Raw genomic sequence first — 15,319 nt, 5'->3', positions numbered from 1 at the left:
CATATGACACGATTGATATCATGGAATGGAACGGATTGAAAAGAACTCCATGTGTGAGATGCCAAATCAATTTCATCAACATTATAGTTGTGAAAATGTTGTAGAAAGTTAAGACAAGGATAACAACATGGTGGGTGTGCTCTAAACCTTCCAACCCATCTCAACATTTAATGTTGTAACTTTTGGATTATGACATGTTAGCACTTCCCACTCAATTTAGGAAGAGGTTTTACAATTAATGTGCTTTAAACCTTTAAACTCATCCTAACAATGTGTAATGTTCTAACATATAAACTTTTGGATTATGACATGTTAGCACTTCCCACTCAATTTTGAAAGAGGTTTTACAATTAATGTCACCATATACAAAGAGGTATTTTAGGATATCATGATTAAAAATTCCTAGATCATTGCACGCACACACATGCATGGACACACATTGTTCCTATTTTAAAATAGAGTGGTCAGTTGGGCAAACCCACCAAACTAATAGGGCCCACCCATAGCTGAAACTCAAAGTAGTGGAAGTCAGCATTTTAGTTTCCTTTATGGAGAAAAAAAAGGCACGTTGTGATTCTAGGATGGTTAGACAATTGCTTAAAGCCTTTTAAGGAAGGTTGAAGTTTAAGCTAAAGATGCGGTTTTTCCCAAGTCATCATAGCACTAGCATCCAAAGGGCTTAAATTATGATGAATATACCTAATTTATAACATACAATCATGACCTCAATACATATAAAGCTAGTCCAGTGTGAAGGCTATTTATCAACTAGAGGAATGCGAGTTTTGACTTTATAATTTAATATTTTGTGTGAATATCTAGTGGCTTGATGCAAATTTTTTTAACAAATGCAAGTTATTCTCGTGAAGATTTTTTTGTTGGGAGCATTGTAAGAATTTAGCAAAATAATGAGAAAAAAAGGCCAAAAGCATGGATGATATTGAGATTTAATAAAGTTTTAGAGGAAGATAATGGGCAAATGTATATACCTTGGACATGCACGTGTACTTCTTTATGTTTAATCCAACCAAATAAACAAATTGCTAAATACAATATAATCTAGATGTAAGAAGGACCTTATTACGAGTTGTGAAAAAGGCATAGGGCATACATAATTTATAGCTACTCCTCGAGAATGGAGGTTAGAATATCAAGATCATATTCTTTGATAAGAAATGTATGAATGATTTTTTTGAGTATTTCGAAGACTTCATTTTTAAAGTGTATACAGTGCAACATATTATTTATAATGTCACCTTGAATCCATGCCTAGATGTCAGAATAAAGTGATATAACCTTGGGACAAATATAAAAATGCAGAGAAAATTCTTGTATAATAAAAGAAGTTGTGTGACATCATATGGTAATATGAGAGTGGAAAGTAAATGTTAAGAATCATAGCATCAAAAGAAGAGCTGTAACATAACCTGATCATCAATGATGATTCCATTAAAATTAATAAACCAAACACTTTGTACACAAAATGACCAAAAGAAGTAAAATTAATATAAAAAATGATTTAGAAAACAAAAATGACTAAAAGAAAGAACACTTGGCGCTAAAGGGGATGTGAAGAGAATCACAATGTACGAGCACTAAGGGAGAAATCATATTAAATGGTACTATGTACAAATAGGTCCAAAACACAATAATTGGTACCAACACTAAGAGAGAGAGAACGCAATAAACAATACTATGTACAAATAGGTTTGAAACGAGGTTCATGTTTTTTTAAAAGTATTTGAAAGCCACGTAAGAGGTGCTAGAAGAGATATGCATTGAGAGTTCATTTTGCTAAGCTTTCCATTAGATGGCATAAGCGAGGGCATAGCATCAAAAGAAATTTGAGCATTTGCACGATGGAGCAAGTGTGGAGCATATACAATGCTAATAAAAAAAGTCAAGCAAGGATACCACATGAATGGACCATGAATGCAACCTCTCAAGCAATTTGTAAAAGTTATTGAATAGAAATGTAGTCTTCATGCACATGCTTTCGAACCTTCCAATTAGGAGAGTTGAGGTGTAGAATGGGCCCCATCATGAGGATTTGAGATTGCCCAGTGATCCTAAATGAATCCCAAAGCTTTGAGTTTGAATTGATCGAATGTAGTGACCAATTTGCCTCAATCGGGGGCCAACAAACTCATTTCCTTCTCCTCAATGGAGGGAATCCCAATGGATGGTGGGGCGCACTAAGCTGTCCAAGCTAGTCATCAAGATCTGCTACAGAGAACTGTTAAAACTGAATGCGGGTAAAGCTAGCAACTTTCTTGGGGGAAAAAGAAGAAGCTATTGCAACCTCATCATAGTTTTAAATATTTGAATTATGTACTTAATTATTTGAATGCTTTGAAAAGAGTACTCAAATATCTACTCAATGGCAAAGAGTGCCTTAATAAAGAGACTTTAGAAATAAAGAGGAGGTAGGAAATTTGAAGTCAGAACAAATCCCTTTCATGTGAGAACTTAGCGAGATTTCTCAAACAAGCTAATTAAAAGCTATAGCGTAAAGGTTTGGTGTCTTCTAGTATTGCGTGGATGGGGATCATGAGGAATCCATCCATGTCAGACTACCGTGAGGTCACAAAATTCTAATCTCACAAGAGAGTGAGTGGTGAGTGATCTTCTTTGAGACATGAGGATCATATGAATGTACCAGTGTAAAAGCAATGAAGGTACACATTTATTTTTGGAGGGTAGCATCTTGGGAGAAAATAGATTGTGATGTGCCAGAGGATGTTGTGAATAGTGTGCTAGGAGGGGTAGAGTGGTGTTTGGCTCCCTTGCCCCCTCTTCTGCCCCCCACACACATGGCTCCCTTCTGCCCCCACCCCATACACACACATGGCCAACTATGGAAGAGAGCAGGTTTCCTTCCCGAAAGGGAATTTAGCACGGGCAGATGCGCAGTACATGAGAGCCAAGAGGATTCCCACTATGGTATGAAATGGTCAAGAGGTAGACGAAACGTGGGAAGGGGAAGGACGTGTGTGGGGGGGGGGGTTAATTATAAGAAGAAGAAGAAACGTGGTGCATGCTTGGAAGCCTGATTTAAAGCACTCATGTCACGTCCAAAGCCAAAAAGAAGAAGATGACTGCTCGCTCATTACTCGTTCCTAGCTAGTTTCCCAAGCTTCTTTGAAGTTCCTTCTCTTCTTGAGCCTCCTTTCTTCCTAACTCCCTCGTCCGGCGCAATGTAGTAGCCTTGACTTTCCACTTCAGTCGGATGGTTTTGTACCTCTGAGAACTTCCCGCTCACAGATTGCTTTTTTGGGTTCTTCATGGCATCGCACTACGTGGATGAGCTCCGGAGGTGGTGGGATTACGTTGATAACTCTTCCGCCTGGCAAGACGGCGTTTATTATGGACTCTGCGCTGCCTACGCCGTCGTGGGCGCGGTCGCTTTGGTAAGGCTTTACAACAACACCAGTTTGTGCGAGCTGCCCGACACGTCCACTTCTTTGTAATTAGCTTGAAGTAAACTTGCATGGTGCTTCGGTTTTGTTTGCTTCAGAAATCGCCATTTTACTTGCTTATGCCGGATTGAAAGCATCGTGCTCTCTGCCTTGTGGGATCGTACATATGTAGCAGTCGAAGGGATCGTTAGATTGGTCAAAGACCTGGAGTGCTCTCTGGCTTCTCCTCCAGTTTTCAGGCTCAAGTTAAGGTTGATGCCTCTGTTCTTCCACATAGATGAGTTCTTCTCTATAGAACGCTCGATAACGAGAAGGGCCTCATTACAGGAGTTTCTCCCTGCAGTTGTTCTGAGATTATTTCCATGTCTGAAGAAACGCTACATTCTTGAGTCATGAAAGGTTAGAGGTTGATCGATTATCATCTGTGATCGAGAGAAGGATTGTTAAATCGATGCCAATAAACTCTTCCGTTCCCTCGACACACCACTCATTGCAAATAAATTTTAGTATGTTCCCCTGCTCAACAGACGAAATAACATGCCGGTCAAGAAGAGAACTCAAGTAATCGACAACATACGCAATTAGAAGTTCATTTGGAGGACATGCATGGGACCCACATTGGGGCCAAACTTCTACTCGAGGTTCAGCCCTATGCCATGAAGGATGACCTCTTATCTTAACCTTATGGATTTGGTGAGCAAGAAGAGATCTTACCTGGTCTTGTGCTGAAACCGTCAGGATTTTTGGTTATTGAAGTTGAAAGAACATGGGAACAAAATAATAGAGAATAACAAACAAATTTCTAGATAAACGTGTGGGTCAAACTTAGAAGACCAGGACAAAGAGCGGAGGCGGAGGTGAATTAGGACCTGATTGGAGCTTGTGTGGGTGGGATGACATTAATTGAGAACAGAAATTAAGATAGGACCAAAGTCTGGTGAATCGAGAGGTATTCTTCTCAACACATTGTTGTTGGGTTTTGTCCCTCTTTCTTGTTTGATTGATAGAGGCCCTCCATTGGTAAAACGTATAGAATCTCATGTTGGTCCAAGATAATCAGACTACAATACAACGTGGCACAGCTAGTGAAGGACAAATTGATATAATGGATCGTACAAAGGTCTATGGTTGCGAGTGATCATGTGAGTGAGTGTGTGAACACGTGTGTGTAGGTGTGCCCGAGTTAGGTGTGACTGATGATGTGCCAGTCAGTAGGTGTGATTGAGTGAATATAGGAGTGTGGTGTGTGATTGAGAGATTCTAGGAGACATTGGTGGTCTTCCTGATTGAGATGATTGTGGATCTAGATTCCACCTACTCACGGCCAGTTGCCTATATGTACTCCATTCTATGAATGATTCAATCGCTCATTGCCTTCATACTTGTGCCATTGTCTCTACCTCTTGTCTACCTCCATCATGCTTCCATGCTTGCACCAACATGTGGTATCAGAGCCTTTCCACCCTCCTTGAGCCTCCACCCACGTCCTAGTGCCACCTCCTCCTCATCTTCTTCAACCTTCTTCCATCTCTTCTATGTCTATCCCATTTTTCCCAATTTTGCCAGAATCTTGCAACTTTGATTTCTCCACATCCGACCGTTAACCTTCAAAATCCTTTTGGCTGCAGCTTCCCCACACTAGGGTGCACCTTTCCACCGTTGGGATTGACGGAATTGTACTCTGAGCTACCGTGCCACCTTGTTCTTTGGTCGCCGAACTTCCTCAAAGTTCCACCTCTACATTCACAATTTCGACCTGCCCTATTAGCCGCACTTGGACAACACTTAGGGCTAGCTGCTGCTGAAATTTGAGCTCAATTTGATCTCAGACGAGGGAGATATCATTGTTTCCTTGGCCGACTTTCCTGATGTAATGCCAGATTACTGTGTGTACAATTTCGCCCATCCTTTGTGCTGCTAATAGGCCTCAGTAAGGGCTTTCATTTCCACCCAAAAGCCCCTTGGTTGCTGCTCAGGATAGGTCGAATTTGATCCTCCAGTCTCTGTTTGCTCGATTTGGGGGTTTCTCTCAAATCTCCTTCATGGCTGAAGCATTGCAAGTGGTTAGATGCTCAAGAGTTTCTTTGTTTATCATTTTTCACTTTTGCTTTTGGTCATCTACCCATATAATGTCTTCTAGCATCGATTCAAGATTGATCTTTGGGTTGCTGTCCAGTTTGACTATGCTTGACTATGTATATGTTTGGATGATGAGCTTCATTGACAACAATGATGTAGCCTATTTGATGCTTGAAGGTGACTCAGTGATGAATGAAGTTTCTATCATGATAGTTGAAGTGTATTTACATTTGGATGATTACATTATGCCATGCATTCATGAGCTTCTATGTACAAGAGTAGACACTGCCCTTGTTTTACTAACAAGTGGTAAGACCCTCTTCATATTTGATTTATGTGAAGGCATATGGGATGCAAGAAAGATCAAAGGGTAAAGGAGTTACAAGAAGGGCTACACCAAGAACCTCTCCAATGACAATGTACCTCACACTATGGTAGCTTGGAAGAGGAGGAGGAAAAGGACAAGATATGCCATCAAAGGGGGGAATTTCCCCACATCTTCAATTTAGAATTTTTGTGTGTGTGGTCAATAAGGGTTCTCTGCCTTGGAATGGCCCCCTCAAATGATTGTTAGTCTTATGTTTTACCTTGTTAGACCTATGGGGACTTCCCATTCATAGTCATTGTCCAACCTTCCAAATTATAAACGAAGAGACCAAAGTCAGAGTGAGATCATGTTGGGGTGAGGATGCCCAAATGAGTCTATTGCTGATGCAACTAGAGTGAGTACTAGGTTGTGGATCATGTGTGTTGCTACTAGAGGTGGGCAAGACATGAAGTTTCCCATGGACTATTGCTAGGGTTGAGGTCATCAATTTGTGGGGGGGTACGAAGGACAAATTGATGTAATGGATCATACCAAGGTCTATGGTTGTGAGTGATCATGTGAGTGTGTGAACACGTGTGTGTGTAGATGTGTCATGGGTTTACCAAAAAAAAAAGTGTGTAGATGTGTCTGAGTTAGGTGTGACTGATGATGTGTCAGTCAATAGGTGTGATTGAGTGAATATAGGAGTGTGGTGTGTGATTGAGAGATTCTAGGAGACATTGGTGGTCTTCCTGATTGAGATGATTGTGGATCTAGATTCCACCTACTCATGGCCAGTTGCCTATATGTACTCCATTCTATGAATGAATCAATCGCTCATTGCCTTCATACTTGTGCCATTGTCTTTACCTCTTGTCTACCTCCATCATGCTTGCACCAACAGCTAGGTTGGTAGAGTACATTGTTTGACTAAGTAGGGTTGCCTATGCGTAGGCTCTCATACTATTAAAGTTATGTGGACTGCTCGAAGCACTGGCCTGACGAAGGGAAACTTCGACAAATGACTCTTAAGGCTGGGTAGGAACAGTGATTGTTGTATAGGGGCTGCAGTCTTATTGGCCAATCACACTCCAAGCTGCTGCTATATATTACGAACCTAATATTGATTAAAGGAGAGGTGGTCCGTTTGACATGCCTATTGGAGGGGAGGATTCTCAATAAAGGGCCTTTCGTAGCTTATGCATAGATGCTGTGGGTTTTTGGTCTGCCCTAGAATAGGCCTCTTTCCTCATTGTGAATAAGGACTCATGCAATTGGCCATATTGCCACTTTGCACTATGGTTTCGAGTACAACTATTAGAGTACAGTTTGAGATTCTAATAGACCTATCATACTCGCAGCCTATCATGGCATTGACTTTGTCACACAGAGTTGTAGCGAAGATTTTGGCTAAGGGAATTTCTTGTTGGAATATGATTGGTCACCTCCCCAGTGTGAGCCCCCACATGTGTGCATTCGGGGGTGGACCATAGAGAAAAAGATTAGCATGGGGCTGCCACATCGGCAGCACATGGGCTGCCATGTGGGCAGCAAAGGTACCTCAGCGCAATGACGTTAGCAAGGGTATGGAGATGCCATGTAGCCTGGCAGTGGCTGTATGGAGGTACACGAGGCCTGGGAGAAGGCAGGATACCAGAGGCGGATAGAGGCGATTGGCTGTAGCAGGGTATGGAGCTCCTCTTGGGCTGAGGACTCAAGGCCAAATGATGGCTGTGACTTTTAAGGGGACAACAACACAGAACCATAGTTGGAGCTTGACGGTCCAAGTAATTTGGATTTATGCCTGGGATATGATGTCTTGGTTATGTTGTTTGGTTGCAGACCTAGCCAGACGGAGGAGGGGTTGAAACAAACCATGAGAGCTTGGTGCCTAGAGGACTTCGGGCTGTTCACCTACCATGAGGGGGGCAGTTGGATGATGCTGGTACCTAGAGAGCTCGAGTTTGGAGGTGGGTTCGTCTACTGATGCCATCAGGTGTTCCCAAAGATGGACCCATGTACCAGATTGGTGTGCACCTGTAGAGCAGGAGCCACTGGTTGAAAAGCCAGAAGAAGACTATGACGATGCCAAAGTGTTCCAGAGGGCTACGATACGGGAGTTACTGGAGCATCTTCAGCAATGGATTGGGATTGGGCCAATGTGAGTCCGTGAGAGGGGGTGTTGGAATATGATTGGTTGCCTTCCCACTTGTGAGCGCCATATGAGGAGTGCATTTGGGGGGTGGACCATAGAGAAGAGATTACCATGGGGCTGCCACATGGGCAGCACATGGGCTGCCACATGGGCAGCAAAGGTACCTGGCTGTCTGGGCAGATCTGCATCAGCGCAATGACATCAGCAAGGGTACGAAGATGTCACATAGCCTGACAGTTGGTAGAAGGCATGATACCAGATGCTGATAGGTGATTGGCTGTAGCAGGGTATGGAGCTCCTCTGGGGCTGACATATGCCCTGGATAGAGGCAGGACCAGCAGGGTAAAGCATGGTACAGAAGGCCAGAAAGAAAGAGCTGAAGGGGGCAGGCCCTTGCCCTTATTTAGGGCCTGGTTGGGCTGATTGGGGCCAGCCAACCAGGTTGGTTGAACAGACCCCAAAAGTTGGTTGGGGGGGGGGGGGAGCTGCTTGGGTCGGCCATTTCCCCCCTACTGGTTGGTATTTTTGGAGGGCCTAGAGCCCTATAAAAGGAGGGGCATTTGGCCCCATCTACTTATCACATGGAGTAGCAATTCAAGGGCAAGAAGGAGCAGCAGGAGGACCACCCTTGGGCCTATACACAGGAGGTGAAGGTGACCTACAGAGGGCTCAAGGAGCTGACCACCTAGGCTGAGTTTCCAGACGGCAAGGTGAAAGAGATCCTTTGGACAGAGAGTCAACTGTATACCTTATGTAGACTGTCTACATAAGGTCAGTGGAGCACACGGGCTCAGAGATCTAGAGGTGCCAGGCATATAGTAGGAGAACCTTGTGGTATTGTATCTTGTCCAGTTTATGGACGGACGGAAATATATAAGAGTTGCTTCTATATTGTCTTTGAGCACAGCCTATTTGCTAGTCTGCACACACATGAATGGTTGTGAAGTGCACACATCTTATGAAGCTTGATTCCATAGTGAAACACCTCCGCTGTAATTCTTGGGCTATCTATCAGTCTTCCGCAGCGGGATACCCTCTGGTGGGATTTCATTTTCTAACATTTCACCCTTGGTAGCATTACAAATCCTTTCAAAGTGAATCCCTCACAAATAAGCTCAGTTTGGATAATAAAATCGAGGAAAGCAAATACAATGTCATGAGCGTGGGGATCTTGTTGAGTCTTGTCCCTCTCAGTTCTTGTTACAATGGTCCAACAAGCCAGAATTTGCACAGGACAAGGATTGAGGAGCCCCTTTTACAGTGTTCCCACCATCTGAGTGAGATAACTGGAAGCAATGTGAGATATTCTCAAGGCCTTGGTGATAACAAGATTGACGAGAGCCCAAAGGGTGCTTATTTTCTCCCTTGGCTTTTGTAGAGGCAGTGGACTCCTACAGAGACTAGGCTGTTCTGGTGTGACAATATAGATGAATTATTTGTCCCAGACATTTCAAATTCAAAGATTTAATGTACAAAGACCAGAATTATGTCAGGATACTACAACCTCTTTATCTCACGTCAGCACGTGCACATAAGTAAATAAAAAGCACATATAGATATGGAGAAAGTACACTCAAACGTACAGGCAAAAAGGAAACATTTATAATATAAAGTCCAAGTACAAATCATGTCTAATCATGTACCAACACCTACAGCATACAATTGCTGATGTATGTCACCGAAACTGGCTCTGTTCGCTGAACCACCTCTTATAGACTCCTCCTAGATTACCGCTTTGTGCCCTCGTAGGCTTCATTAGCTGCTCATAGGGCTTCACCTCTTTCCTCCCTTGCACTATCTGTGGCTCTTCTATTGGTGTAAATCTGCCCCTTGGATGTGTAACTGGCTGTGTCCAAACATGTATCTCTAATCGGCTTTAATGGCTGCGTGTGGAAGTATAAGTTTAACTAAGAGACAATATTGAAAGACTGAAAATAGCCCATGGTGCGTACCCCCCTTCCTTCCTTCAAAGAGAGTGTTTACTTTCACTTCTGGCCCAATGCAGGCGGAAGATTGAAGCCACGGCCTCCTGTTGGAAGAGCAATGATGCTAGTGTACAATCGAGTGCTGGCTGGAGATGCTGTCCTTCCATCAAGTGGCTACGGAAGACACCTTCGGAATGGAGCTGGAGAGGGCCTTCGTGCTTAGGTACTGGCTGGACTAAACTCCATTGCTGCTATTGTACAGACTGCTGTGGAAGTCTCTGATGGTATTTTGCCCTGCGAGCATGGACTGCTCCCCACGGGAAGACTGATCTGCTGTATATCTGCTGAACTTTGCGTATGCTACTTCTGGTCTAAGCCCCATGTCTGCAGAGGGTCACCTGCCCTGCTGAAGGATTGGTGCTGGGAGCTGATGGCAACCCAAGGTCTCTTTTTGTAGGCTGGGAGGGCTCACCTGGCCGACTAGTCTGTGGATCTGGCCAGCATGATGCCCTGACTGACCTAGTCTGTGGTTCAGGCAACCTGGCCTGGCTGGTACCCAGGCCCTTTACATAGCCGTGCATCCCTGCTACTGCTGCGGACTGCTCCACTGCATCCCTGCTGCTGCTGCCAAGTGTTCTAGCTGCTGCAGAAGACTGTCCACTGCTTCAGGCTTCTGCTGAAGGTTGTCGACTGCTCTAGGCTGCTGCTGAAAACTGCTGACAGCTCCCACATGACTGCTTGTGCTTTGACCATGCACACCTACCCTACATGCTTGGCCCAACAGGGGCCCTAATCTCTCTACCCTACTCGCACTGGAAAAACCCACCTTTGTCTCTTATCAAGTGGTGGTCTGCCCTACTAGCCTAGCCATGCCATAACTAGTAGAAGCTTGCCACAACATTTATAGGAGACGGATGTGACATCCCCAAAATCTTATGTTTGGAAGTCGAAGGTTGATCTTTTGAAAGAACTTGTACTGCTGTGCCGAAGTCTTTATCATTGAGATACTTCCCTTTGAATGAATTCGGAACATCCACAGATAATGTAGAGATTACCATAGCTGATGCTAGAGTTAACCTGCTGAGAACATTTGCAACTATATTGCGTAGTCTTGGAATGTACTCAATGGTCATGTGAAAGTTGGCCAGAAACTCAACCCAACGTGCTTGTCGAGCGTTCATGACTGGTTGAGTAAAGATATACTTTAGAGAATGATGGTCTGTCTTGACCACCGAGTCGGCTCCCATGAGATAATGTTTCCAAGAGCGATAAGCATGTACAATGGCAAGAAACTCCTTATCATAAACCGGGTATCGGGTTTGGATATCGGAGTGTTTATGGCTGTCAAAAGCAATAACTCTACCTTCTTGCATCAAGATTGCTCCTGTAGCGATGTCGGAAGCGTCGGTTATGACCTCAAATGGAAGGTTTGGGTCAACAATAGCCATAATTGGTGTGGTAGTGAGTGCTTGCTTGAGTTGTTGGAAACTATACTCTGTTTCAGGAAGCCATTGAAAAACTGTTGTGCTTTTCAATAATTCGGACATAGGAGCTGCGATCTCAGAAAATTGATAGACCTTTGTATGGTAGAAGTTTGCCAATTTGAGAAAAGAGCGGACATCATGAACATTCTTAGGAGTAGGCCAGTTTCGGATTACCCCGACCTTCTTGGGATCCACAGAGATGCCTTGAGCTGAAATAACATGTCCCAAATATTCGAGTTGGGTCTTGAAGAACTCACTCTTCTCAATGTTGATGTAGAGAGAATTTGCGCGGAGAACTTCAAAAACTTGGCGAAGATGTTGTTTGTGCTCATGTAGGGATTTGCTGAAAAAGAGGATGTCATTGAGGTAAATGATGACGGGGCCATATGTGACCTTTGTCGAGTAGTTCGGTCACTTGTCTTTGGATTTATTCATTTTGAGTGTAAAAAACCCGATAAGGAGGTTTCGACGGTGGATTACTGTCGGGAATAAGCTCGATTGGGAGGCTGGAAAAAAGGTTGGTTGAGGTACTCAGGAGGAGCCTGTGTTGGTGTCTCCTCTACTACCATAACCAACAGAAGTGAAGTCTTTACTTGACGTTTACGAACCCACTTCTTTAACTGTAGGGCAGAGGCAACTGGGGTTGAAGGAGAGTCCCTAGAACCAGTTAGTTCAATAAGTTTTCCTTGGTGGACAAACTGGATAGTATGGCTGCGAAAACTGATTGATGGATCATAGTCATAGAGCCACTGTTGTCCGAGTATGACATCGTACCGAGAAAGAGGCATGATGTCGAAGTTCAACTTGTTCGTATGATGTTGGATCGAAAAGACAAGTTTTTGATCCTGGTGTTGCACAAGAAGGTAGTTCCATTTGCAAGATCAATTTGATAGTCCATGGGACTAGGACTGGTGGTCAACTTCGACCATAGAACTAGCTAGGAAGTTATGAGAGCAGCTGCTGTCGATGAGGATAGTGACCGTTGTTCCACGAATCAATCCTTGGACACAAAGTACTTTGAGTGGCCAGGGAAGGTTCGGGGTTGTTGGCAAGGCTCATGTGGATGGTATTGGCCATTCGAACAGCTTTGCCTTTCTTGTCTTGTGCTGGGGTAGCATCTTTTGTTTGGGAAGTGCTAGGTTCCATATTGGAATTTTGCTTTGGTCGCTTGGGACAGTCGAACCATCTATGGTCGCCCGTATAGATGGTACAAAGTCCTTTTGTGTTGGAGTTGTTCTTCTTGTCAGTGGCCGCATCTTTATGTTGGTGATGTCGGTTATGATTTTGTGAAGAGGAAGAGGCGCGATCCTTGGAGGAGTGCTTCTGTTGGGATCCAGCATACGATTTCTGAGACTTGTGGGGATCTTGAGATTGTGGCTGACCTTGATTACCCGAATTTTTTTTGAACTTGGGTTTTCTTGAGGGTGAGCACCCTTGGCCATAGTAGAGTTCTGTGTTCTTTTAGAACTCTGCTTCCCTGTGTTTTGAAAATCAGTAATGCGCTCTCCGTAAGCAATAGCACCAGCTGTGGTGGTGATGTTTGCTTTGAGGACATCAATGCGTAACGAGGGATTTAGGCCTGAGACGAAAGCATGAAGGCAATCATCATCAGTTAAACCATCAATCTCCAGCACCAATGTGGTGAACTGAGAGATGTAGGAAGACAGGGAGCCTGTTTGCTCCAACTGTCGGAGTTTTGAACGTGCTTGCAAGTCTGCATTGGCAGGTATGAACTGCTTACGGAGCACGTGTTCAAAACGTTCCCATGTTAACACACTTTTGCCGTCCTTTAAGCGTCGTTGCCACCATAGGAAAGCTGTATCCTTGAGGAGGGAGGCTGCCAAGGCAATCTTTTTGCCTTCAGTGAGGTCAACAGTATCAAAGTACATGCGCAGTTTTGCAAGCCATTGGTCAACTGTTCGGCGATTTCGTTGACCAGTGTAGGCTTCCGGAAGTTTAATGTCAAGTCTTTCAGTTTTGGAAGCTTGGAGTAAGCGGTAGAGGGCACGGAGTTCAGTGTTTTCTACCTCTGGTGGGAACGAGTCGACGTAGTTGTCCAGTGGCGTCACGTCGTCCTCTGTATGTGTGGTACTGCAAGAATCCTGGAGTTGTTGGACTTTCTGAACCAAGTCAGAGATGCTGTCCTGAAGCTGAGAAATTTGAAGTTGAAGTAGTGCTTCGCCTTGTAAGTTAACTTCAGGGGTCTTTTTTGGACTTGAGTCGCTAATCTCCGGAGAGGCTGCACGCGAGCGTTGCAACATATCTGAGGTCCCTGTGAGAAGAGCATGAACCTGCGCTCTAGTTTGTACCATTCCTGGAAGAAGATCCGGGCTGCTTCCTGAGGTTGCTCATGTTGGAGGGGGCAGGCGAGGCAGGATGGAACCACCCGTGGAAATCTGGTAAAGGAGGTCCTGTTTGAGGTAACACTGGTGATGCCAAAGTGGGTGTTACTGCTCGTAAGAGTGCAGGGGTAGGTTGCAGAGTCCACGGATCTGAGAAGGGATAAGAAGCTGCTATGGGAGTGGAGGATATCCAAGAGAAGGAGTGCCTTCAGAGTGTAAATACTATCTTGGGGAAGGTAAAACCTGTGCAGGAGGATATCTGGGAGCTGAAGGAGGTGGAGAGTACCCTGGAGATGCTGAAGCTGAGGGGTAAAAGTCTCTCCAAAGATGGATAGCAAACTCGTGAGGAATATCGGGTTTTGGGTATCTACGTGTCTCATGAAACACAACCTGGACTATGTTGAGGAAGTAATGTAATTGAGGTGCCTCACGCAGGTAGAAGATATAGGATGTGGTCCAAGTCACTGGAAGGGCACGTGACACAGAAGACCCACGATGCAAAAGCTCCGAAATGGGGTGGTTGTGCAATCTGAACACGATATTGTGTGATAGATGATGCCTGAGGTGTCCTTGAAGGGACTGAGGCATTACTAGGGGTTTCCATGCTTTAAGGAGGGGGCTTTCATTTGCTGCAATTTGATAATGAGCAGCAAATAACAATATGAAAGAGAATCCTTAGAAATAGAATGGAAAGAATCCACCCGGCATAGATTAGAGCTGCCAGAGTGTGCTGAAAAGCGTGTACCAGCGGTGGGCTTTGGGCTGGAAAGAGTACAGCATCAATTGCGAGTTGAAGGAGGTGTTGATGTCGAGTTGGTAGAAGACAAAAGTCAGGCTTCAGATTTCAAAATTAGGGTTTGCTGTAGAAGGAGGCAATTCAGTGACCAAACAGTCCGGTTGTGGGCATAAATATGTCGCCAGCAATAGCACGATCAACCAGTTGGGGCTCGATCTGTTGATAGAGGCAAGATCTTGGAAAAAGATGGACTGGTTGAAGTGATTTGCAGTAGATGAATCCATATAGTTGGGCCTCTCTTATATAGAGAGTGAAGAGTCACACGTGAAAAGGTGTGTACTCCAAAGTGTATGTGCATAAAGAGGTGTGTACCCCTTGTGAAGGTTGTGACTCTTGATGAGAGGATACATTACAATGGTAGTGTCTCTTCAATAGAATGTCTCTTGTAAAGGGTTCTGCCTCATAGGAAGTGTCCCGTCGAAAGGGCATACCCTTCCACAAGTGTCCATTCATCAAACCATCCATGAGTCTAAGATATAGAGAAAGGAATACGTCACAGATCGTGACAGGCTACTTGTGCAGCTCGTTGTTGCTCTGTAGGTGGCGGATAGGCTTCGCCAAAGGCACACCTAGCAGCATGTTTGCTCACGTGGCTACTGTGGCTAGCTGGGTGCCAAGGGCACTTGGGTCCTTGGGCTTGAGCCCTGCCTTCACCAGCCCGAGCTAGTGGGAGGCCTCTTAGGTAGGTGTGGCCTCTTCCAGGCTACCTTCCCTCGCAGAGGTATCGAGGCTCCAACCCCGGGCTGCTCACTTCCCAAGGGGTTTCTCCGTGACTCAAAAACTTGTCCACAGGGCTCGAAGAAGCCCTAGCA

At 44.6% G+C, this 15,319-nt stretch overlaps 1 protein-coding gene across 1 annotated transcript in view; it reads left to right on the top strand.

Annotated features, from left to right (window-relative positions):
* The first annotated feature begins 3,102 nt into the window (after positions 1-3,102).
* LOC147880178 (tobamovirus multiplication protein 1-like) overlaps positions 3,103-15,319 on the top strand; it is an 80,883-nt gene continuing 68,666 nt past the window's right edge. The window contains exon 1 of the mRNA XM_087370438.1: positions 3,103-3,410. Within this exon, the coding sequence (XP_087226564.1) occupies positions 3,285-3,410 (126 nt within the window). The 5' untranslated portion in view covers positions 3,103-3,284. The remainder of the gene's footprint in view (positions 3,411-15,319) is intronic.

This window comes from Dipteris shenzhenensis, chromosome 32 (assembly GCF_047967505.1).
Source record: "Dipteris shenzhenensis isolate YYH24624 ecotype China chromosome 32, Dip_SZ_1.0, whole genome shotgun sequence".
NCBI classification, from domain to species: domain Eukaryota; kingdom Viridiplantae; phylum Streptophyta; class Polypodiopsida; order Gleicheniales; family Dipteridaceae; genus Dipteris; species Dipteris shenzhenensis.
Note: the sequence above shows the minus strand (reverse complement) of the source record. Positions and strands in the feature narration are given on the sequence as shown.